This window comes from Loxodonta africana, chromosome 3, assembly GCF_030014295.1.
Source record: "Loxodonta africana isolate mLoxAfr1 chromosome 3, mLoxAfr1.hap2, whole genome shotgun sequence".
NCBI lineage: Eukaryota > Metazoa > Chordata > Mammalia > Proboscidea > Elephantidae > Loxodonta > Loxodonta africana.
In genome coordinates, this window is record NC_087344.1 from 89283558 (window position 1) to 89310678 (window position 27121).

The window sequence follows — 27121 nt, forward strand, 5'->3', positions numbered from 1 at the left end:
ACAGGACACAGCTCATGACACATCAATAAACTATACATCCCTGGCCAACTGATTGGTTCAGCAGCAGGCATGATCCTGTGCCAGCCCAATCACATGGAATCTCAGGCCTTTTGCAAGAGCTGCCAGGAGAGAAGTATCTACACTGGACTTGGATTCATAAGTACATGAGTCTGGTCGATAAAAGAGGAAAGCCTATCTGAGCGTGGAACCAATCCAGTGGAAGTGGAAACAAGAAAGGAAGCCAGCAAGAGTATGGATTATATCATTTCAGCCCCAGTACTAGACCATCCCTACCTCTAAGAGTTTTAATTTCACAAGCCAATTAATTTACTCTCAGCTTAAGTTAGTTTGGATTCAGATCTTTCTTTCAGCTGAAAAAGCCTAACAACTAAGTTTCTCTATAGCAGTCTCACTGTAGTTTCATCAAAGATCATTGTCAAAAAAAAATTTTTTTTTTTTTTTACTGTACTTTGGGTGAAGGTATATAGAGCAAATTAGCTTCCTATTCAATAGTTTATATATAAATTGTTCCATGACATAGGCTGCACTCCACGCAATGTGTCAGCACTCTCCCCATTACCACCCTGAGTTCCACATTTCCATTCATCCAGTTTTCGTGCCCCTTCCTGCTTTCTCATCTTTACTTTTGGGTAGGTTGCCCTTTCAGTCTCATATAGATGATTGTTCTAAGGAGGACTCTCCTCACGGGTGCTACTGTTGGTTTTGCAGGCCTGTGTATTATTTGACTGAAAGGTGATCTCCAGGAATGCCTTCAGTTCCAAGTTAGAAGGGTTATCTGAGGGCTATAGTCTTGGGCGTTCCTCCAATCTCTCTCAGACCAGTAAATCTGGTCTTTTTTATGAATTTGAATTTTGTTCTATACTTTGTTTCCCACTCTAACTGGTAAAACTTCTCTTGTGATCCTGGTTGGAGCAGTCAGTATTGGCAGCCAGGTACCATTGTAGTTCTGCTGCTCTCAGGCTAGTAGAGGCCGTGGTTCCTGCGGTCTATTAGTCCTTTGGACTACTTGTTTCCTTGAGTCTTTGGTTTCCTTCACTGTCCTTTGCTCCAGACGGGAAGAGACAAATAGTTGTATCTTAGAGATGGCTGCTTGCAAGCTTTTAAGACCTCAGATGACTACCCAACAAAGTAGCATATACAACATTGTCTTTATGAACCATGTTATTGACCTAGATCTCCCAAGACTATGGTCCTTAACCTTCAAGCCCAGTAACTGAGTCCCATGAGAGGTTTGGTTATGCCTAGAATGTTTCCATGTCTAGGATGTACGTGTGTCCTCTATTACATATATGAGTATCCATGCAGCACAATACAAATGTGTATGTAGAAATAACCACAGCCAAACCTATATATGCACACCTATTCCGCATATATATCTACCCATGTATCCACTCAAATTATTGTTTGTTATTACTCTTGCTGCAGGATTGTATATGTCACAGTATTTACCGTCATTGCCTTTTATTCTAGCATACCTCTCAGTGTCTTCCCTTGCCTTGGTCATGTTGTGCTGACTTCCCCATATTGTGTACTGCCCTTCCTTTCACCACAAGTAACACAGCTCTACTCTCTAGTTAGTGATTTTCCCTCCCTCCTCTTCCTATCCCTGGTAACCATCAAAAATGCTTCTTTCTGTGTATAAACCTCTTCTTGACTATAATAGTGGTCTCATATAATATTTGTCCTTTTGTGATGGACTTATTTCACTCAGCATAATGTCCTCCAGATTTATCCATGTTGTGAGATGTTTCACGGATTCATCATTCTTTCTCGTTTCACAGCATTGCCAAGTTCTTGCCACATGATTAGTCATTTAATCCCCTTATGTCTCAATATTATCAGTAAAATATCAGCCATTATCTGCTTCAAAGTGTTGTGAATGTAAAAAATGTTTGTGTAAATATAAAGTGACATTTAAATCAATGCCCTGTAGATGAAAAAATGGTCTCACTTTTTAAAAAGTAATTTAAGATGTCATTTTTAAAATAAGTACTATAATAAAGTTCCCAGGGAACAAGGGAATTAAGGAAATATCAATAGTACCTGCTGTACTCAGATTTCAAATCCAATTGTATTCAAGTCTGTCCTACATACTGTATTTTTTCCGCAAATAACACATTAGACATGTAATGCTGGGGAAATTTTGAAATTAAGTAAAACAATTCTAGCACAGTGTGTGTTATTTGCGAAAAAAATACAGCACTACTTAGGTACCGTATTTTTATTCAAATAGTGAGCATGTTATATACTTTTTTGCCAACTGCACAATTCCCCACCCCCAGGTATTTTCATAAGTATGCTAGGCTCATTTTTTTACACCCAGTCCGGACTACCCAGTGCCGTCGAGTCGATTCCAACTCATAGTGATCCTGCAGGACAGAGTAGAACTGCCCTGTAGAGTTTCCAAGGAGCGCCTGGCGGATTTGAACTGCCAACCCTTTGGTTAGCAGCCGTAGCACTTAACCACTATGCCACCAGGGTTTCCATTTTTTTACCACATGTAAATGTAAGCATAGTGGGCTTACATAAATACCTCAAGAGGGGAGGGCACGGCTGGTTAAAAAAAAGATATAACGTGCATTATTTGTGTAGAAACAAAGTATAAAAAAAAAAAAGATTCAATCTGGAATCACATAGGTCTGGGATCAGGTATTGGGTCTACTGCTGACAAATTTGTCTGAATTTGGCAAAATAAATTCTCTAAGTGCTTTAACTTTTCCTTACCTGTAAAACAGGAATAATACCTATCTCAAGTCACAAAGTTCTTGTGAGGATCAAATGAAGGAAGTAGTGAAAGTTCTTGGCATGGTGTCTGCATTTAACATTTCTTCCATAAAATGGGAGCCCTGGTAGCACAGTGGTTAAGAACTCGGCTGCTAACCAAAGGCTGGCAGTTCAATCCTCCAGTCACTTCTTGGAAACCCTATGGGGCATTCCTACCCTGTCTTATACTGTCGCTATGAGTTGGAATTGACTCAACAGCAAAGGGTTTGTTTTTTCCATAAAATGTATCAAAAAATCATGTTTTCCTAACACAAAAGGCAAATATTTAGAATTAGAGAAAAAGTATTTTATTCATTCTAAGATGTACATTTTTCACTCTCTGAAATCATACAGTATCTTATAGCCGATGGCATGTCATTGTTTATTTGGTGGTGATTTGTTTTTCTTTTAGTGGTATATAAGAAAATAGTGCATCCTACAATTAAAGGTTGCCTTAGGTTTGACGAAATATGGTACACTGATTCCTAATCAGATGGAACTATGGTACTGTGAAGTAAAGAATTTGACTTTACCCAAAGAATTTGGTATTTGTCCTTGGTTCCTGAGGATAACCTCTAAAGCCTTAGAATTTCCCCAGTGACTGAAGTATTTCTCATGAGGCCTTCAGACCAAACCTGAGATGCCTCTTGTTTGGGAGCTGGCCAGGCCACAATGACCCACTGTGTGACAGTTGCCTGACATCAGGGAAGGGGTCTGGAGTTTGAGTTCAATCAACCATGCTATGTAATAAGACCCCAAAAAAGGCTCTGGACGCAAAACTCCACAGGCTTCCTGGTTGGTGACAGACACTGATGCATGTGGGAGGGTAGTGTGTCCCTTTTTGGGATGAAGAAGCCCTGTGTTGGGAACCCTTGTGGACCTCACCCTATGTGTCTTTTCATTTGGATCCTTTTAGCTACAATAAAACTGTAATAGTAAGTATAGCACTTCCTTGAGTTCTACGAGTTGTTCCAGCGAATTATCAAACCCAAGGGAGTAACAACAGCCAGCAGATCAGAAGTGACAGAGCTCTGGGGAACCCCAAGCAAACAGGTAGCATTCTGAGGGGATAGTGGGAAGCCCCCAAATTTGTAGCCAGCAGGTCAGAAGTGGCAGTGTCATGGGGACCTCCAAGATTGTAGCGTAAGTCTTGGGCAAACTTAGCAGTCTGCAGGGCTGTGCCCTTTTATTCATGATACCTGACCTAGCTCCCAGTGATGAGGGTCAGAGGAAGAACTACTGCATTTGCAATTTGGAATAGGAATTGTAGTAGTTAAGAATAGATTTGAATTTGACTGATTTCCCTCAGTTGGTGTCAGAATTGAAATGGAAATGAATGTGAGAAGTAGAACAGATTGCATTAATTGATTGTTACACATAAAGCGTTGTTGTCCTTGTTAGGTGCCTTCGAGTCAGTTCTGACTCATAGAGACCCAATGCACAACAGAACAAAACACTAACAGATCCTGCGCCATCCTTACAATCGTTGTTATGCTTGAGTTCATTGTTGCGGCCACTGTGTCAATCCACTCTTAGAAGGTCTTCCTCTTTTCTCCTAACCCTGTACTTTGCCAAGCATGATGTCCTTCTTCAGGGACTGATCCCTCCTGACACACATGTCCAAAGTATGTAAGATGCAGTCTCGCCATCCTCGCTTCTAAAGAGCATTCAGGTTGCACTTCTTCCAAGACAGATTTGTTCGTTCTTTTGGCAGTCCATGGTATGTTCAGTATTCTTCACCACCATAATTCAAAGGCGTCAACTCTTCGGTCTTCCTTCTTCATTGTCCAGCTTTCACACGCATATGACGTGATTGAAAATGCCATGGCTTGGGTCAGGCACACCTTGGTCTTCAAGGTGACGTCTTTGCTTTTTAACACTTTAAAGAAGTCCTTTGCAGCAGATTTACCCAATGCAATGTGTCATCTGATTTTACTGTTGCTTCCATGGGTGTTGATTGTGGATCCAAGTAAAATGAAATCCTTGACAACTTCAATCTTTTCTCCTTTTATCATGATGTTGCTTATTGGTCCAGTTGTGAGGATTTTTGTTTTCTTTCTGTTGAGGTGCAATCCATACTGAAGGCTGTGGTCTTTGATCTTCATTAGTAAGTGCTTCAAGTCCTCTTCACTTTCAGCAAGGAAGGTTCTGTCATCTGCATAACGCAGGTTGTTAATGAGTCTTCCTCCAACCCTGATGCCCCATTCTTCTTCATATAGTCCAGCTTCTCAGATTATTTGCTCAGCATACAGATTGAATATGTATGGTCAAAGGATACATATTGATGCACACCTTTCCTGACATTAAACCAATCAGTATTCCCTTGTTTGGTTGGAACAACTGCCTCTTGATCTATGTAAAGGTTCCTCATGAGCACAATTAAGTATTCTGGAATTCCCATTATTCTCAATGTTATCCATAGTTTGTTTGATCCACACAGTCAAATGCCTTTGCATAGTCAATAAAACACAGGTAAACATTCTTCTGGTATTCTCTGCTTTCAGCCAGGATCCATCTGACACCAGCAATGATATCCCTGGTTCCACGTCCTCTTCTGAAACCAGCCTGAATTTCTGGCAGTTCCCTGTTGATATACTGTTGCAGCCATTTTTGAATGATCTTCAGCAAAATTTTGCCTGCCTGTGATATTAATGATATTGTTCTATAATTTCCACATTCGGTTGGATCACCTTTCTTGGGAATAGGCATAAATATGGATCTCTTCCAGTCAGTTGGTCAGGAAGCTGTCTTCCGTATTTCTTGGCATAGACGAGTGAGCACCTCCAGCGCTGCATCTGTTTGTTGAAACATCTCAATTGATATTCCATCAATTCCTGGAGCCTTGTTTTTCACCAATGCCTTCAGAGCAGCTTGGACTTCTTCCTTCAGTACCATCGGGTTCCTGATCATATGCCACCTCTTGAAATGGTTGAATATCGACTAATTTTTTTGGTATAATGACTCTGTGTATTCCTTCCATCTTCTTTTGATGCTTCCTGTGTTGTTTAATATTTTCCCCATAGAATCCTTCACTATTGCAACTCGGGGCTTGAATTTTTTCCTCAGTTCTTTCAGCTTGAGAAAAGCTGAGCATGTTCTTCCCTTCTGGTTTTCTATCTCCAGCTTTTTGCATATATGATTATAATACTGTACTTTGTCTTCTCGAGCCGCCCTTCGAAATCTTCAGGTCTTTTACTTCATCATTTCTTCATTTTGCTTTAGCTGGTCTACGTTCGTGAGCAAGTTTCAGCGTCTCCTCTGACATCCATCTTGGTCTTTTCTTTCTTTCCTTTCTTTTCAATGACCTCTTGCTTTCTTCATGGATGATGTCCTTGATGTCATTACACAACTTGTCTGGTCTTCAGTCACTAGTGTTCAATGCATCAAATCTATTCTTCAGATGGTCTCTAAATTCAGGTGGGATATACTCAAGGTCATATTTTGGCTCTCGTGGACTTGCTCTGATTTGCTTCAGTTTCAGCTTGAACTTGCATAAGAGCAATTGATGGTCTGTTCCACAGTTGGCCCCTGGCCTTGTTCTGACTGATGACATTGAGCTTTTCCATCGTCTCTTTCCATAGATGTAGTCAATTTGATTTCTGTGTGTTCCATCTGGCGAGGTCCATGAGAATAGTCGCCGTTTATGTTGGTGAAAGAAGTATTTGCAATGAAGAAGTCGTTGGTCTTGAAAATTCAATCATGCAATCTCCAGCATTGTTTGTATCACTAAAGCCGTATTTTCCAACTACTGATCCTTCTTCTTTACTTCCAACTTTCACATACCAATCACCAGTAATTATCAATGCATCTTGACTGCATATTCAATCAATTTCAGACTGCAGCAGCTGAAAAAAATCTATTTCTTCATCGTTGGCCTTAGTGGTTGGTGGGTAAATTTGAATAACAGCGTATTAACTGGTCTTCCTTGTAGGCGCATGGGTATTATTCTATCACTGACAGCGCTGTACTTCAGGATAGATCTTGAAATGTTCTTTTTGACAATGAATGCAACACCATTCCTCTTCAAGCTGTCATTCCCAGCATAGTAGACTACATGACGGTCCAATTCAAAATGGCCAATACCAGTCCATCTCAGCTCACTAATGCCTAGGTTTTCAATGTTTATGCGTTCCATTCTATTTTGGATGGTTTCCGTTTTTCCTAAATTCATACTTCATACATTCCAGGTTCTAATCATTAATGGATGTTTGCAGTTGTTCCTTCTCATTTTGAGTCGTGCCACAACAGCAAATGAAGGTCCCGAAAGCTTTACTCCATCCATGTAATCAAGGTTGACTCTACTTTGAGGAGGCAGCTGTTCCTCAGTCATCTTTTGAGTGCCATCCAACGTGGCGGGTCATCTTCCAGCACTGTATCAGACAATGTTCTGGGGCTATTCATAAGGTTTTCACTGGCTAATGCTTTCCAGAAGTAGACTGCTGGGTCCTTCTCCTTAGTCTTAGTCTGGAAGCTCAGTTGAAACTTGTCCTGCATGGGTGACCCTGCTGGTATTTGAATACTGGTGGCATAGCTTCCAGCATCACAGCAACACCAAGCCCCCACAGTACAACAAACTGACAGACACATGGGAGACAGGTAAAGCAGAATTTACCAAAATATACATTAGAAACAGAAAGCTTGTATGTATGTGTGAGAGACTGTGTATAGACACACATAGAAACATATTTATGAAACTGGCTGTAATTTTACTTTACGTACCTCTGTAGGTCAACTATTTCATTGTTAAGGGTATCTAGCTCCTTAATAGCAGAGAAATCTGCAACAGGACTTGATCCTATGATGTTCTAAAAACAAAAAGTTCACAGTTACACATTACTATGAAATTATGTAATATATGGCAAAGCATTAAAAAATGTTAAAGGCACTACACAAATATGTTATTGCATATTTTACTATATTACTAGAGCTTTTAATTCATTTAAAAGAAAACCATACTATTGTATATATCCTTAATATATATATAGTTATATACAAAGACATTTTCCCTTAAATTTTCTAAAAGTTGTTCTGTAATATGCACCCGTGCCCCCACCTAAGATCCCAATGCCATTGTCACTTGATCCTAGCCTGTCCTGAACCTTGCAGTAAAACAGAAATCAGATTTATAAACTAGCTCCTCCACTAGAAAACAAATTTATTGGGGAAATGGATAGTGATTTATTTGTATTTGTATCATCTGAAATCAAGCAGGCATACAATTTTCTGTTGAATCTCAGAATTATAATGATAGTTGATTTTATTCAAGTCAACAAATACTTATACTAAATACTTTTAGTGCCTACTCTATTTAAAGTAAAACCAACTGCTGAGGCATGTTCCATAGTAAATAGTAATATGACCACATATGCAATGTCTTCTTATATGATGTCCTTTACATACAGCTTTCTTTCATAAATGAAGGTGCCAAAATTGACCCCTGAATAGTACTTGTAGTTAGAAAATCTCACTGGGTTTATTCTGGTTTCTGATATTTTACTAGCTGCATGATTTTCACCTTCATCTGTAAAATAGGGAAATAATCTCTGCCCACTTTACAAATAACATGAAATAATATCTGTGAAATCACTCTGCAAACTTTATGATATTTTATAAAGATAAGCTATTGTTATGATTGACCTCCTCAACAGAACATGCTCTTAAAAGATGAATGGCCTCCCAGTGAGTTGCTTCAAATTCAGCTTAATCTCCTTTGTGAACCACTGTTGATATACGTAGCTTATATAGCTGGCTAAAGTCAGGGCAGAAAGATAGCTGCTCTCTCAAACACTTGACCTAAAACCCAATGCTACAACTAGAATGACAAACAGCAGAATAATCACCATTTGGAAGTGTTAAAACTGATGCTCAAACATGTAAAACTTATATTGATGATCTTATTAGTAGAGCATAAAACTTAGTATTAATACTTATGTTGTTATGAACTTAATGTATACCGTCAACTTATACAACAGAAGAAACCTAAAAGCTCACAACATAACATCTCCTCACATTTGTACAATGGTTTACAATTTACTAAGCACTTTCGAATCCATTAGTAAATTCTCAAACCTAAACTGAAAAGTGGGTGATAGGTAGGGCAGATACTATTATTAACCCATTTTAAAGGTGAAGAAACAGATTAAATGAGTTGGTCAAGGCTGAACCCAGCTAACAGGTGGTTTGGCCATTACATTCAAGTGCTATTCCATATTATGTTTCTTGCACTTGCATTTCAAGATCATTTAGGTAAATGAAACCATTACCCTAAAAATCAACTCGATAAACATGTACATCAACAAAGTCTGGCAAATAATCCCTTTCATATTTCTTTATGCCACATGACATTATTAGCACTGTGTTGTTTTGTTTTACTTTCAATACTAAAACTCATGCGTGAGAATTCAATTAATGCAATTCTCAATTTTATATTAATTGCAGATCTGTATCAAATTTACCTCTTTTAATGTTTTGCTGTGTTCCACTGATAACACCTACCTTTATCAATGCTAAATTAAATTAGAAATTTTAAAGCAGACTTCTGAATGTGACAGATACTAATGCTATCTAGTCTTGCCCATGTGTTAGAACTCACTCGATGACAACTGGTTTTTTAAATTTTACCTAGGAGCTAAAATTTTACCTAGCCAGACAGTTAGTGAAAGAAATGAAAAATTAGCACCTGGTCTCACTTTCATCACCAGGAGTAACTTATACCACTTAAATGCTACCGAGAAATTTGCTATCAGAGGTGTAAGAGTACCAAGAAGCTCATGACTTCCACACCTCTTCTGTCACTCTAACTAAAAAATGTGACTCACATCTGACAGTCTTCTACTATTAAAAATATCAAGTACGAAGACAGAGTGACACAAATTAGCTTAATTTCAAACAAGTTAGAAGATTAGACGCCAGATGATTCTAGAAGTAAGGTTAGTTTACTGTAGTTGGTACAACTTGTGTCATTCCACAATTGCTGACACAAAAACTAAACTCCCACACTACAGCAATAAAACGGCATGCAACCAAGAAGCATGGAAATGTCCCACTAAGCATATGAAGGGTAAATGAAGGGTACATAAGGAAAAATGTAGTATGTCCCCTTCTTTCAAAATATTTTCTCACATCCTGTTTTATGCATTACACACAAAATTCCATTTTGGTGACTTTAAGTGGATGAATGAGCCTAGGAAAGGCAAGCTAAAATGCACACAAGGACCAAATGACATATGACAAAAGCATGCTGTTCAGGTATTCTCTCTGCATCAACTTTGCTGCATAAAAAACCTCTAATTTCAAAATTTATCTTGTAAACCAAAAGCCATTAATGCTAAAAAAGGCATAAAGTAAAGCTCTAACCTTGAGAGAGAGTAGCGTTAAGAAACTGACAGTACAAGAAAGGCGAAAAGCAGAGTGCTGCAGAATGGAAAAAATAGTCCAAACTAGAAAAAACACAGAAAGGAAAGCGACATTCAAAAAAAAGATTAGTCAGGCTGCAAAAAATGCAGTACTTAAAAAAAAAAAAATCAGATTATAAAGAGAATAGAGATTATCTGAAAGACAAAATTAATGCAAATTTTAATACTTAAAGTTAAAATTTTTGGTTAATAGATAAGACAACAGTGATAAAATCCCATTTAATAAATAATACTGATATTTGACATAAATAGACAAAGGTGTCTATTTACTAGTGAATGGACTTCTGACACATCTACTAAATTAAAAACTTTGTATGGCAGATACAATTTAAAGTGTCTACTAATGTGAACAAACAATTTGCTTCAGAAATTTCTGTTGTTCTGTAATTTGTGTTGAGGGGGAACTCAGTGGGTTATAAAATGAAGAAGGCATAAGAAAAAAAACAAGCTACATAGGTGAAAGAAAGGGTGAAACAACACAGAATTCCATAAATGAGACACAGTTATAGCAGAGGGCATGAATACAAATTTTGTAACCTTTACCTTTCTGGGTAGTATCACTTTCAGCCTTCTCCACAACTTAAAGAACCTTACATAGCAAGGAATCTCAAAAAATTTCCATAATGCACCCCTCACCCCAAAATAGAAAAAACTCACAAACATAGTATATATTCAAATACTCATGTTATTAAAAACGAGGATAAAAGCTATTAAAAGTAACTCTCTACACTGGGTAGCTAGAGATTTCCACTTAGTTTACTTAGAAAAAATTCAATGTTAACTTCTTTAGATTTATTAAAATGGGATTTTTTTTTTTCACCTATGTCACAAAATTAATGCAAAACCAAAACATTCTACTAATATTTTAAAGACAGCTCTCTTCATACCACACATTTAACAACTTTATACAACTCTGAAGCATCACCGCAATGATGGATTATTGTATAGGTCACTAGAGATTTAAAGACATGAGGTAATTATTTTTAAAGGCAAATAGCCACTACAGTATGCAAGTCCTTTCAAAACTCTATTAAAGGCCAAGATATTATCAATGTACTAGACTATCAACGGTTTCTAGATGCAGACAGAAAAATCAAGGCACAGCATGGCTAAAACAATATAGTTTGTACAATTCCCACTGCTGGCCGGAAATCAAAAGTAGCTAAAAACCTGCTTATAGCTGTTCCGATATGAAGTCCAGATCTATGCTCAGGAGTAGAGGGCCATCCATAGCAAAAACCACACAGATACATCCTTGACATAAGATTTTTCTTGGGAGCTTTTTGGATGTACAATTGTCAGCAAGCAATCGTCATCATCCTAGATTTTGTTTTCTAATTTTTATTGTTTTTAGTAAGAGTGAATCATCGAAAGAAACACAATAATTTAATTCGTATAGCTTTCATTTAATTCTTACACCCTACTCATAAAAATTAATTCAAAAATCCAGGAGGGGAAAAAAGAAAGCCACGGTTTTCCAATTTTAAGATTAGAAAACATGGTTGCCGTATGTGTAATGAATGGTGGGGAAAACAAGCTGCAGCCCAAGATGTCATACAAGGCATTCGAGCATACTTATGGGCACAAACTAAACCACAAGCAATATACTGATCTGCTTACAGCCAGATACATTTTCTCTGCTATTCCATCCAAATCAAGTCTGTCATCTGACATAGCACTTGTAGTTCCCTTCTGATAATGCACTCAGGTCTTAACTTTTACGTTGTCTTACCTTTTGTAAACTGGCCCTGTCTGACGGTGGGACCATCTCAGGAGAGAGAGTCTGAGGTGGATCCACACCCTTTATTAACTTTTGATTGATTAAGTGAAAAGCCAAGGCAAACTGATCCTTTGAAAGCTTCCCACAGTCCTTTGTGTCACATAATGCCCTGTAAAAATAAACAAAACGAACAGTATATAAATGCCACAAGTATTACTATGAAACTTCAGGAGAAAAGCAATTTGACTTTGTCTAGAGTTTAAAAAATGAGCAGTTGAATTAAAAAAGAAAGACACATCAACTTGCAGCTTGCCCAAAACTCACTCAAATGTCAGAAAAAATAAATTAACTAAAATGGTGAAAAAAAGAGATTGTGTACCCTGGTGATGAACGGGGGCCTCCAATTTGGGTTTACTTTGTGTTTCCTTACCAATTTCCAGAACCACTACACAGTAAGAGTTGTGGTGAGCCACAGAATCCCAACACTCCCTACTCCCAACATTTTCAACATTAAAAAATTTTAAAGATGAAACCCAAGTCTCAACAAATTTGGCTCACTGGTGGCACTAGAATGACTCTAAGACAAGCAAAAGTTTCCATGTCAGCTTGCTTCCTGCAACTCTTGGGAGTAGCAGGATATAAAGATCACCAAGTCAAAGCAGAAACAACAGCTAAAAACGGAGATCACATGTGAGAAGGCAGCAATTTGGAAAGCTTTACAAAATCACTTAAAGAGAAACAGCAAATGTTTTATTCTATTTGCTTTCTGTCTTCCTTTCTTAAGGTCAACTTTCTGAAATCTTGGTCTGATTCACTGAAGGCCAGTGTGGTCTGATGAAAACACTATGGACTATGGTATTAAATAAACTTTGAATTTCAGCTTTTCTATTTATTTCTTCTTGTGACTTTGACCAAAATTTTTAAGCTGAGTCTGTCTCCTCATATATAAAGTGGAGACGATAACACCCATCTTGCAAGGTTACCATGAGAATCAAAGGCAAGGTACATAAGAGTCTGGGCATAATGCCAAGCTTCTCACAGTTGCCACTCATTGAGCGTATTGTCTAGACCTGTATAAATGCTCGAAAGTGGCCGCTATCATTAGTTATACATAATCTTTATCAGTCTTGGGTTCTTGTTCCTTTTAAGACAGATCTACTGTCCTCTGTTGTTCTTTTCTAATTTTCTCTTTCCAAGCATGCAGTTCTACTTCTGATGTATGCTGCCCCTTGAAAACCTCAAGATAACCTCTGGAATAGTTAGGTAGATTGATAGCAGGCAGAGTATAAAGCATTTTCACATACATTATATCATTTAATGTCAAATTTATTAAAGGTTTGTCTTTTTTAAAGACCAGATATGTTATTTGTATGTAAAGATGTGAAAGTATACATATAGCCTACAGAATTACAGAAGTATGCTTTGAAGGTACTATTTTATATTATGTTTAATTTCATATATTTGGATTCTCCTTTACAAACTTAAGTTTAATGAAATAATATAAAGAGATGCTGTATTTTAACATTCTAATAATAATTAACTCACGCTGTCACATTTATAAGACTTTGGATAACCCATTGTGAAGCTTTTATCCAATAATCCATTATCCAGCTTTTGTCCATTACCCAATAGAAATCCTCAGATTTACATTTTCTCTATAAAGAATTCTGAAACAAAAACTGTCCTATTTATAAATGATTAAAAAAGGAGGCAAAAAACTACAGTTAATACAAAACCATGTTATTTTTTAAAATTGATTTAAATAAAGTCTTACCAAATATGGGCTAGTAAGGCAGAGGGTAAACCTGTCTTGAGGAAGATTTCACGGACCTCCAATCCAGACACAAATCCATCCATATCTTTATCAGTTTTCAGAAAGATTTCATCATATTTAGCTTTTTCTGCAGGGGACACAACCCACTACAGGAGAAAAAAAAAAATGCAATTTTTCTGCCAAAATGAAGTAAACTTCGAAGTGCCACTCTTTGAACCCATGACAGTATCTGTCACAAATTCTGAACAATTTTACTCCCCTTTCTACAGCAATAGTGTATCACTCTCATCACACCCCAATCAAAACACTGTTGTGAAAAGGAGATAAAAGAAGAAAAATATAGGTCAGTTGGGACTATACTGAGAGATGCTCTTTTTTTTTTTTAAGTAATGTGTAAATTTAAGCATAGTTAACTCTTGACTTATGAATGCCCACGTTAATATTCGTAACAGGGAGAGTCTGTATAAACAAAATATTCAGATAATCCTTAATCCTCAATTTATACAGTTTCAGCTTCCAAAATTTTTAATTATAGCCAAATTGGCCAATTTGCATATCCTGTCATTATTTTCTTTTACTCAACTTATTAAGGTTAGAAAAAAGGCCTTGGGCAACCCAAAATTAATAAATGACCCCAAAGAATCAAGAGTTAACTAGAGATTAAACAAGAACACCTATTAACTATGCCAGCGCAAGCATGCTGTGTTAGCATGGAGCATCTGCCATCTCCAACTTTAATTCCAGGTAGATCAACGCAAAGCCAATGAAACAATCCATAAGATCTAAGGCTAAATGCAGGAGAAGGAATATCCATCTTCTCTGGAAGATCACATTATTCAGGTTCAACCAAAGGGAGTTTTAAATATTTGATCCCTTTGATTGTTCCTTCTATCTTTATCAAGTAATCAACTGTTAAATGCCATGCACTTTGTTAAAAAAAAAAATTCCTTTAACACTGATAAATCTATACCTGTCTGAATGGTGCTTTGGTAGGTAAAATGCCTACAGGTGGTAAGGAGTGGTAAGGTTCCTTGGCTGATGCTGAAGAGGGTATCAATCGCATTGAACCTGATATACTGACCGTTTTTCTCTTAGAAGGTGGCACCAAGGCTGGAGGCAAGGACATTGGCACAGGTTCCTTCTCCAGTGCACAGTACACCAAAAACATGGCCTTCAAAATAGATGAACTGGGGTCATATATACTAAAATCATTTAAGATGACATTCACTTATTGAAGTTACTATTGTTCAACAACAAAGCACCTGTAAGCTGTTCCTAAAAATCCTCCCTCAGGAAATTAAGCCGGGACAGAAAAAGACGAAAAGAGGAAGAAAGGAAGGAGGAAAGGAAAAGAAATCAAAGCTAAGTAACTTTTAGAAGATCATCCTCAGTAGCAAAAATTAGAGACACCTCCTTCAACTAAAGGTCTTACAACACCAAAAGCAAACAATCTGGGGAAAAAATTTGCAAAGAAAGAGCTAAGATTGCTAATCTCCCTAATGTATAAAGAGTTCTTAGAAATAAACAAGAAGAGACAAAACCCAACAGAAAAATGGTCAAAGAATATGAACTATTTTACAGAAAAATACAAATGGCCCATCCTTTAACTTATGAAAATATACTCAATTTCACTTGATAAGAAAATTACAACTCAAAACTGTACTGAAATGCCATATCCCACCTAACCAGCAAAAATCCAAAAGTTTCATAATGCAGTTTGTTAGCTAGGCTGTGGGGTAAGAGGCACTTTCATACATTGTTAGTAGAGGCTCAAACTGGTACTACCCCTGTGAAGGGCAAATTGGTAACATCTATGAAATTGCAAATGTATTTCCCCTTTAACTCAAAAATCCTACATTTGGGAATCTACCCTGATTTATTTACCCGCAAATGAAATACTGTATGAAAACGGTTATTAACTGCATCATTGCATCAGAACCTAAGTGCCCATTAACAGAAGGCTGGTTATAAAAAATTACGGTACATCCATATAATAAAATATTTTGAAATAAAAATTCAGGAGAAACATGCTGCATCTCAACTGTGGTGTACAATTATCAGAACTCAACAAATTATACATTTAAATTGGAGGCATTTCACTGCATATGAAGTATTCCTCAATAAAGCTGATGAGCAAAGAAAAAATCATGGAGCTCTCTGCGAAAAAATATACAATATACACTGTTAAAACATAAAAAAGGTATAACGTGGGACTGTGTATGTAATGTGTTATCTTCTGTGGTAAGGGGGGAATTACTATTCGTATTTGTTTATATTTGAATAAACAAATTCTAGGAGGCTACACCAGGCAAGAAAAATGGTTACGGTGCAGAAGTAAATAGAGCAGTTGTGGGCAGAGGTGGGACTGAGATTTTTTCCCACTGAGTACCTTCTTACATTGTATTCATTTTTTTAATCGTGCAAATATATTGCCTATTAAGATTTTTAAATTAATCAATACGTAAAGCACTTGCACAAACTGAGACAACCTACATATAGACTGGCCTAGGCTATATCCCCTACATTTTAAACAATTCAAGGCAGTTTCAAGACTTTCAGAGAATGAAGTTTCCACGATTATCTTCAAGCATATGAAATTACTGAAAGCAAGTTGGAACCTCCAGAAATATTTCAGCAGCAACCAGGAAGAAGCTTGAAAATTTCTTAATTTTTTCTTCCATTGAAAATTAAAACTCTTCAAGAAGTCTGCTTTTAATTCTAAGTTTTGTGAGACTTTTAAATAAACACTTACTGAGCACCTAGTGTATACAACAACTATTCCATGATTTTAGTGATTACTAGTATCAGTTCACAAATGAAGAAACTGAAGCTCAGAGACAATAACTAACTGGCCCAATCCGATATTTTTAAGAAGTGATAGAGAAGGATCCAAATCAAGACCTTCTGACTACAAAGCTCTTGATTTTTTCAGTTTGGCCAACTTTATTAGCAGCGTACAAGTAGTTTTACAATGGCCTGCTATCTCTACAAGCAATAAAACTAACCTTTAACCAATTGGTACCTAAATTTTAGCAGGGATCCGAATTACATGAAAGGCTTGATAAAGCACAGGTTGCTGGGTTCTACTCCCAAAATTCCGGATTCAGCAAATCTGGGGTGGGACACGAGAATTTGTATTTCTAACAAGTTCCCAGCTGATGCTGTTTATCCTGGGACCATGCTTAACCACTTGACCTAAACCAAGAATTTGCCTCCCATTCACTAGTGAACTTAGAAGAATTCCATTTCAGTTTTAGAAACACACAAACTTTCTATCTCTAAAAGCTTGACATTCCAGAAAGAAAACAATCCAGCTAGCACATACTTTGAGCCAAATTCACAATATATTCGGTTGGCACTGAGCTAAGAGAAGTGACTAGTATGCCCATTAAAAAGGTCAGCACTCCTCTTGCTGCAGATGGGGCTCATTTCCTGGAAAAGTGGACACTAGAAGCAAAAATGCAATGTTAGCCATCTGCTGCCAATAGAAAACACTTTCTTTTCTGCGTGTTAAAAAAAAATATTAGTTTCATGTTGCCTTGACAGTAGTTTCCCCCAACAAAACTGAAGCCAAAAAATTTTCCACCAAATAAAACAGAAAAAGTCAACAGTATATTTTTAATACTGTAGTGTGTAATTTTGTTTTATTACATTGTAATTTATCCCAATCAAAGTCTACTCCCGAAAGAAATATAGCGACTAAATCGGATGATTCTATTTTCACCTAAAAAAAAAAAAAGAAATCTGGCTGGTAGCTAGTTTTTGAACTGAAATGTACTTAGCAAAAGCATTTACACAGATGGAGACAGACATTTAACTAAGAAGCATTTAGAGTATCTTTTTGATGATTTCAAAGTAAAGGCCATCAAAAATAAACCTTAAGCTTACTAGGGGATAGGAGGGAGAGACAGGTTTTAATTTTACTCTTACGTTAACAGGAAACCCTGGTGGTATAGTGGTTAAGTGCTACAGCTACTAACCAAAGGGTCGGCAGTTTGAATCTGCCAGGCGCTCCTTGGAGACCCTATAGGGCTGCTATGAGTCGGAATCGACTTGACAGCACTGGGTTGGTTTTGGTTAGGTTAATGGAAACCCTGGTGAAGTAGCGGATAAGAATTTGGCTGCTAACCAAAAGGCTGGCAGTTCGAATCCACCAGACGCTCCTTGGAAATCCTGTGGGCCAGTTCTACTCTGTCCTATAGGCTCACTATGAGTCGGAATCAACTCATTGGCAACAGGTACAGGTTACATCAATCACCAGCAGAAGCTTATTTTGTATGATGCCCCCCCCCTCACCATTCTCTATGCTTTTAAGCTGTTCCCACATTTTAGTGGGCATCAGAATCACCTGAACAGCTTACTAAAACAGAGTGCTGGACCCCAACCCAGAGTTTCTGATTCAACAGGTCTGGGACAAGTCTAAATAATTTGCATTTCTAAGAAGTTCCCAGGTAATGCTGATGCTCCTGATGGGAGGTTTGAGAATTAATTGTTCAAAAAATTTCCTTAGGAGATTTACTTTCTCCTTAGTCTTAGTTGAATTGCCCATGATAACTTCTTAAAATAGTAATCTCGAATGAACACATCAAGCTTCTATGTTTATCAGGTAGTACAAGTTTCCTTCATCAATTTAGTTGAATGAAACATTTACTAAGAAATTTCTCGCCACCATATACTGTTAGGCACTAGAAGTACAAAAGGGAAAAGATCTGTTCATTTTTATAACCCAACATAGGCAGCAGTCACATTAAAATTTCAATACTTGATACATGCTAATATAGACAAATACAGGCCCACTGTAAATCTCCAAGCGACAATAACTCTTCACACAATGAGGACAAAACAAATGCTCCTGACAAAAATTTAGACCATTTTCAGTCTTAGAAAGTCCCTGGTGGTACAAAAGGTCAACATGCTCAGCTGCTAACTAACTGAAAGGTTCATGGCTCAAGCCTACCTACAGGTGCCTCAGAAGAAAAAAGCCTGGTGATCTACTTGAAAAAATCAGCCACTGAATACCCTATGGAGCAGAGTTCTACTGTGACACACACGGGGTCACCAAGAGTTCAATCTACTTGACTGGTACTGGTCAGTCTCAGAACTTACCTGACAGAAAAATTTAAGGCTTAGGCAGACTATAAAAACCAACAGATAGATACAAAGACAAAAGTAAAGTAAAAAGGGCATCATTTTACACTTCCAAGAAAAGAGGAGGAAAAGGGAAAAACTTTACAGTGAGAAACCTGGCAAATACTACCTTAACTAAGTGATGAAGGTTAACATTGTCCACCCCTGATATGATATGATGAAAAGGGTGTTTCACCTCTGTGGCAGTCTTTCCAAAAACATGTAACCCTAGCCTAATGCTGAAAAAAATATCAGACAAACCCAGACTGGAGGACATTTTACAGGATATCTGGTCAGTATTCCTCAAGAATGTGAAGGCCATGAAAAATAAGGCAAGACTGAGAAATTGTCACAGGCCAGTGAAGACAGGACAACTAAATGCAATGTGGTACCCTAGGTTGGATCCTGGGATGAAAAGAGGACATTAATGGAAAATCTGGTGAAACCCAAATAAAGTCCAGAATTTGGTTAGTGGTAATGTACCAATGCTGGTTTCTTAGTGTTCACAAATGCACCATGGTAATCTAAGACGTTAACGGTGGGGAAAACTGGGTGAGGAGTACACGGCAACTCTGTACCATCTCTGTAACTTTTCTGTGTATCTAAAATCACTTCAAAATTTAAAGTTTATTTTTTAAAAAAGAATGGGGCGTGAGTCTAGAAGGCCAGGTTTAACTCTGGTTCTGCCATTACCTGCTCTGCCTAGACATAATTTATAGGATTTTGTCCAACTCTAAAAATCTGTAAGAAAGCATGAGCATAAATTCATTTACCAAATACTTGATTACTAGATTGTTGGGTCTTTCCTTTAAGTTTAAAAACAGTAGCTTTGGCCCCAATAAAACAAACAACTATTTCACAGTACAGGATTACACACTTGTGGAATTCACTCCAGTTAAAATAATAAACTTTAACATGATTACTAGTTGCGTCCCTTGTTCAACGCCAATACCATAATTTTATCTGTATTTTGAGCTTTCAAATTGATATTAAAAGAGGAAAATTTAGCTCCTTTGCAAAATATCACCTTAGTGCACTGTCAAAGACTTTCTACTAAGCTAAATGGAAGAGGAGTACAATAAGGGAGGTATATTCCCAATATCCTTATACTTTAACCATAGAATTCATCACTGAACACATGTTGTTGTTAGGTGCCGTCGAGTCGGTTCTGACTCATCGCAACCCTACGCACAACAGAATGAAACACTGCCTGGTCCTGCGCCATCCTTACAATCGTTGTTATGCTTGAGCTCATTGTTGCAGCCACTGTGTCAATCCACCTTGTTGAGGGTCTTCCTCTTTTCCGCTGACCCTGTACTCTGCCAAGCACAATGTCCTTCTCCAGAGACTAATCCCTCCTGACAACATGTCCAAAGTATGTAAGACGCAGTCTCGCCATCCTTGCCTCTAAGGAGCATTCTGGCCACACTTCTTCTAAGATTGATTTGTTCGTTCTTTTGGCAGTCCACAGTATATTCAATATTCTTCGCCAACACCACAATTCAAAGGCGTCAACTCTTCTTCGGTCTTTCTTATTCATTGTCCAGCTTTCACATGCATATGATGTCATTGAAAATACCATGGCTTGGGTCAGGCGCACCTTAGTCTTCAGGGTGACATCTTTGCTCTTCAACACTTTGAAAAGGTCCTTTGCAGCAGATTTGCCCAATGCAATGCGTCTTTTTGATTTCTGGACTGCTGCTTCCATGGCTGCTGTTTGTAGATCCAGGTAAGATGAAATCCTTGACAACTTCAATCTTTTCTCCGTTTATCATTGGTCCAGTTATGAGGATTTCTGTTTTCTTTCTGTTGAGGTGCAATCCATACTGAAGGCTGTGGTCTTTGATCTTCATTAGTAAGTGCTTCAAGTCCTCTTCACTTTCAGCAAGGAAGGTTCTGTCATCTGCATAACGCAGGTTGTTAATGAGTCTTCTACCGATCCTGATGCCCTGTTCCTCTTCATATAGTCCAGCTTCTTGTATTATTTGTTCACCATACAGATTAAATAGGTATGGTGAAAGAATACAACCCTGGCACACACCTTTCCTGACATTAAACCAATCAGTATTCCCTTGTTTGGTTGGAACAACTGCCTCTTGATCTATGTAAAGGTTCCTCATGAGCACAATTAAGTGCTCTGGAATTCCCATTCTTCCCAATGTTATCCGTAATTTGTTATGATCCACACAGTCAAATGCATTTGTATAGTCAATAAAACACAGGTAAACATCCTTCTGGTATTCTCCGCTTTCAGCCAGGATCCATCGGACATCAGCAATGATATCTCTGGTTCCACGTCCTCTTCTGAAACCAGCCTGAATTTCTGGCAGTTCCCTGTTGATATACTGTTGCAGCCATTTTTGAATGATCTTCAGCAAAATTTTGCTTGCCTGTGATATTAATGATATTGTTCTATGATTTCCACATTTGGTCGGATCACCTTTCTTGGGAATAGGCAAAAATATGGATCTCTTCCAGTCAGTTGGTCAGGAAGCTGTCTTCCGTATTTCTTGGCATAGACAAGTGAGCACCTCCAGCGCTGCATCTGTTTGTTGAAACATCTCAGTTGGTATTCCATCAATTCCTGGAGCCTTGTTTTTTGCCAATGCCTTCAGAGCAGCTTGGATTTCTTCCTTCAGTACTATCGGTTCCTGATCATATGCTACCTCTTGAAATGGTTGAATATCGACTACTTCTTTCTGTATAATGACTCTATGTATTCCTTCCATCTTTTGATGCTTCCTGCATTGTTTAATATTTTTCCCATGGAATCTTTCACTATTGCAACTCGAGCCCTGAATTTTTCCTTCAGTTCTTTCAGCTTGAAAACCGCTGAGTGTGTCCTTCCCTTTTGGTTTTCCATCTCCAGCTCTCTGCACATGTCATTATAATACTTTACTTTGTCTTCTCGAGAGGCCCTTTGAAATCTTCTGTTCAGTTCATTTACTTCATCGATTCTTCATTTTGCTTTAGCAGCTCGGCACTCAAGAGCAAGTTTCAGAGTCTCCTCTGACATCCATCTTGGTCTTTTCTTTCTTTCCCGTCTTTTCAGTGACCTCTTGCTTTCTTCATGGATGATGTCCTTGATGTCATTCCACAGCTCGTCTGGTCTTCAGTCACTAGTGTTCAATGCATCAAATCTATTCTTCAGATGGTCTCTAAATTCAGGTGAGATATACTCAAGGTCATATTTTGGCTCTTGTGGACTTGCTCTGATTTGCTTCAGTTTCAGCTTGAACTTGCATAAGAGCAACTGATGGTCTGTTCCACAGTCAGCCCTTGGCCTTGTTCTGACTGATGATATTGAGCTTTTCCATTGTCTCTTTCCACGGATGTAGTCAACTTGATTTCTGTGTCTTCCATCCGGCGAGGTCCATGTGTATAGTTGCCGTTTATGTTGGTGAAAGAAGTATTTGCAATGAAGAAGTCGTTGGTCTTGCAAAATTCTATCATTCGATCTCCGGCATCGTTTCTATCACCAAGGCCGTATTTTGCAACTACTGATCCTTTTTCTGTTTCCAGCTTTCACATTACAATCACCAGTAATTATCAATGCATCCTGATTGCATGTTCGATCAATTTCAGACTGTAGCAGCTGATAAAAATCTTCTATCTCTCCATCTTTGGCCCTAGTGGTTGGTGCGTAAATTTGAATAATAGTCATATTAACTGGTGTAGCCATATGGATATTATTAATTTAACTGAGCACATAGACTACTGGTAAATAGTCACAAACATAAAAATTTCCACATTCAAGGGGGCAAAAATAATTTTTAAGATCTACTTTCTGTGTGCAAATGTGCATGTATGTATGCACACATGTGAGCATGTGCACACACACCTCTGAAAAGTCATTTTTTGGGGGCAAGAACATCCATGACAGGTCAAGGCCTGACCTTTGCAAATTCAGTTAAAAAACACAATTCGAGATTTTTAATTGAACCACTGAGTTTTAGAGAATATGAAAGTATTTCCATTTGAAAAGGAAAAAGGGCCATTCATTAAGGGTTCACATGGCAACAGAAGTTATACAAGTTAGAATGTCTCACTAACCTCTACTTTATTTATTCTGATTTAAAAAACAAACCAACCAAAAAGCCCATTTATTCTATAAAGGGAAAGAAAGCAACTGGTTAAGAATCTTAAAGGTAAGCCTTGAACAAAAAGATTCAGGCTTAATTAAGTTTTGTCTCATTAGTGAAATAGGAAGTTACTCTCAAAAACAAAAAAAAAAACCTACACTGTAATTCAGCAAACCAAGTTCAAATCTCTCACTAACTTTATTTGTACTTCCACGCAAAAAATAAATACAGCAGACACTGGGTCTTTAAAACAAGTAAGAATTTTAAAGGGTTAAGTCTTGAATATAAAGACTCTCAGGTTCAATCCAGTTTTGGTTAATTAGTAAATTAAGACATTTTAAGGAAAATATCTATATTATACTTCAACAAGTTGGAAAATCAGCAATAAATTGTAATGGTCCAAAAGGACTGATCATTATGATTGTGCATAGTATCTTTACATTTCATTATTTAGGAAGGTAATTTAATATGTTTAGATCTTACTTATTCTATAATTGAAAGAATAGTTTTTAAATTAATTCCCAAGAAAGACTGAAACAAACTCTTGAAATTCAGTTTTTAAAAACACTGATATTTGCAACTAAATAAAGGCAGAAGTCAATGATTTGCATTTTTAGTTACACTGGCTGTGTTATACTAATTATCTTTTTTTTTTTTTTTAAAGTATACTTCTAAATGAATTACTTGTCCCATTCATGAAAATAAAAGAATGGAAAAAGATATACCAGGCAAATTCTATCCAAAAGAACACCGGTGAGGGTTTATTTTGTTGTTGTCCTTGTTAGCTGCTATTGAGTCAATTCTGACTCATGGCGACCCCACATGTGCAGAGTAGAACTGCTTCACAGGGTTTTCTGTGACCTTTCAGCAGCAGGTCGCCAGGCCTGTCTTCCGAGGTGTCTCTGGGAGGGTTCACGCCACCAACCTTTCAGCTAGTAGACAAGCGCTTAGGCGTTTGTGCTACCCAGGGACTCCTTGAGGCTTTCTTAATATTGGATAAAACTGCAAGCGAAATTCTACAACCCAAAGAACTAAATTAACTGAGCAAAACCTAAAATTTGTGTTAGAGAAAAATGTTCTAAAATCCTCTGTGGTTGGTGAGGGAGAAAGAAAAGAAGTAAAAGTAATCTATCTAAAAGTCTCATTTTGCTGGAGTGAGGGCTAACAATCTAGTTTTCAAATACCCCCACTCATCACTTACCAACATGGTTAGGTTCCAAAGACTATGTCGCTATGCGAAAATCAGCATTATGTGAAAACGGAGGATGACCATATCAGATCGCAAAGTGGAGGATGACTACACCATTATATAACTGCCAAATTACATCATTACATAACTTCCAAACCACTGAGAATCATGGCCCAGCCAAGCTGACACATAGCCTTAACCATCACAGCCAGCATCACTCTCATCTCAATCCTCAGCACTCGTCACTGCCAGATTTACGCTGTCAATGCACACAACAGTCAGATAAGAGATTTTTTACTATTGTTGTAAATGTAAAATGTCGGAAAACGAGATAGTCAATAAGTAAGTAGTAGGTACACTGGAAAAATGAATATGGTGAGTACAGAAAAAAGTGTATCAACTATTAGTGGAACAGGAATTATAACAGAATTTCTAGGATAACAAGGGGTAAAAGGAATGAATCACAATTTGATAACTAGCAGTAATAAGGAACACAAAAAAAGAGAAATGAAAAATAGATAAGGTAGGAGGAATAAAATCAACATATGCATCATCTTAAAAGACAAAGACTTTCACTTAGGTAAAAATTAATATACAGCTACATTCCATTTTCAAGAGAGAGACACATTAAATGTAAGAAATACCAGGTAATTCAAACGAAAAAGAATAGGAGAAGAAATATTAACATCATACAAGCAGGAATTTAAAATAGAAAGCATTAAGAATGATAAAATTGAAAAAGAAAAATTCTGAGGAACGCACAAAGAGAAAGCAAATGTAGCAGAATGGTTAACACAATTAGTAATTCTAGAAGATGGTATATGGGTGTTAAGTATTTAAAAATAAATTTTTAAGCTGTAATTTTCCACAAAGTGTTTATTATTCTTAAATAATTTTACTTTTATTAAAAAACTGAGTAAGGTGCTTATGAAAAGGCTTCAGGGCATGTAAGATAAACCATGTTCATTCACTTACCTAGAATATACTACTATTTACCAAATGAAGACAACACTACTCTCCGCCTATACTAACTATACTAATATAAATACTTCTTCAAAATTAAAAATTTTTGTCTTTACAAGAAAAAAAAATCCTTGAATACACCTGACCAGTGCAAAGATTTTGTACCAACATTCTTAACACAAAAACTGTTTATAAAACAGTAATGTATTGAGTTTAACAGTATTCCAAGGTGCATCATCAGCCGAGCCTTTTCAATATATTCCCTCTCCCCCCGACAACTTCCCATAAATATTAACTCAACCTCTGATATCCAGGTGGGATATCTTTATGAACACTGTAATAGGGTTCCCCTGCCAATTCCCAATTATCACCTAAAATAAAATGAAAAAGATTAGAGACCTTTGACCTTGAAGTTTCTATTTCTGCATATTTTCTTTAAAGTGTGATAATAGGTATCCTGCCTTCTTCACTTCACTCTTGTGGGAAGTAAACAGAATAAAATTAAAGAAACAGCAAAAAAAAAAAAAAAAAGACTAACACATAATCAATAAATTTGACAGAGGCCTAACGCCCATACATCAGTCTGTTGTACTGTAATGCTTGCATGTTGCTCTGATTCTAGAAGCTATGCCACGAGTATTTCAAACATCAGCAAGATCACCCATAGTGGACAGGTTTCAGCAGAGCTTCCAGAATCAGACAGACTTTTTTTTTTTTAGGAAGAAAGGCCTGGGGATCTATACCCAAAAATTAGCCAGTGAAAACCCTATGGATCACAACAGAATACTGTACAATGTAGTGCTGAAAGATAAGCCCCTAGGTTAGAAGGCACTCAAAATACAGAGCAGCCACAACAATGGACATAAGCATATCAACAATTTTGTTCTATTGTACATGGGGCCACTGTAAGTCAAAGCACCCAACTTGATGGCAACTAACAACATCCTCCAAACGGAAATGTTGACAAATCCATAGACCATATGTAAAAATATATCCTGAACTTGGCAACAACAAAAAAAACCTCAACAAATTTTTGAAAGTGAAGATTTTATACATCACACTCTTTAGTCATAATCTAATCAAATGAAAGGTATACACAAAGTTAACAACAACAACAATAACAAAACTTAATTACTTTGAAATCAGGAAACAGTGAAGAGAACTTTGCACCAATCTGTATGAAATCCAGCTAAACCTATATTTAGGGGAAAAATGTATCCTTTAAATGCTTTCAATATTAAACATGATAACTAATAAAGGAACTTAGTATTCATCTTCAGAAATTATGAAAAAACAAACAAAAAGAAATTAGGAAAAGCAAATTAAGACAAAAACTAAAATGAATGAAATAAAAAGTCAAAGCATAACCAAAAGCACACATAAATCTAAAAGATGGTTCTTTTAAAAGATCAATAAAATAAAATTAAACAAAAAATGAGGGAGCACAAAAATACACAAGATTTGGAACAAGAAAAGATGCACAATCACAAACCCAGAAGAGACTAAGAGAAAAATGCAAATCTGTGACAAGTCTGAAAGTCAAAGAAATGGATGGTTCCTTTAGCTAAATAAAGAAAACAAACAAATTTCCAACAAAGAGATGAAAAGGAGGATTAGCAATTTGCCACGGATGAATTCACAGCACAGTTTTATCTAACCTTTAAGGAAGAGATAAATACAAAATTCCTTGGAATTAGCTATCTGATTGCTATGGATAACACGTTCTCAGATAAAACGTCACAACTTTCTCTATTATTCCATAGCAAGCAGGTCCTGAGATACCTAGTCAAGTTGGAATAAAAAACACAATACCACTTAGCATCTTTACAGAGCATTTTCCAAAGCCTATATTCCTATGTACCTCAAAATGAAGATGGAGAAAACACACACCTTTCTATTACCTATTTAAAAAGTATTCATCAACTATCTATAAATTCTAGGCTAAAAAGTTCATGCCAAAAATCTTATGCAAATGTGTTTTCCTCTAAGGAAACTAACAAGGAGAAATTTCCATTTGAGAAAACCACTAAGATGTGTAAGATTAAAAGAACATTCATTAGGTTACTT

At 37.1% G+C, this 27121-nt stretch overlaps 1 protein-coding gene and 1 long non-coding RNA gene across 6 annotated transcripts in view; both read right to left on the reverse strand.

Annotated features, from left to right (window-relative positions):
- The window catches only part of EPS15 (epidermal growth factor receptor pathway substrate 15), a 176969-nt gene that overhangs the window by 98928 nt on the left and 50920 nt on the right, over positions 1 to 27121 (reverse strand). For all 5 annotated transcript variants that reach the window (XM_064281947.1, XM_064281949.1, XM_064281950.1 and 2 more), the window contains 4 exons: positions 14775 to 14864; positions 13694 to 13839; positions 11932 to 12088; positions 7504 to 7589 (listed from right to left, as the gene is read on the reverse strand). In XM_064281947.1, the coding sequence (XP_064138017.1) occupies positions 7504 to 7589; positions 11932 to 12088; positions 13694 to 13839; positions 14775 to 14864 (479 nt within the window). The remainder of the gene's footprint in view (positions 1 to 7503; positions 7590 to 11931; positions 12089 to 13693; positions 13840 to 14774; positions 14865 to 27121) is intronic.
- LOC135230730 (uncharacterized) lies at positions 23543 to 27117 on the reverse strand. Its single transcript, XR_010321392.1, has 2 exons — positions 26190 to 27117; positions 23543 to 25530 (listed from the first exon to the last, which is right to left on the reverse strand). It is a non-coding gene; the product is annotated as an uncharacterized LOC135230730 (long non-coding RNA).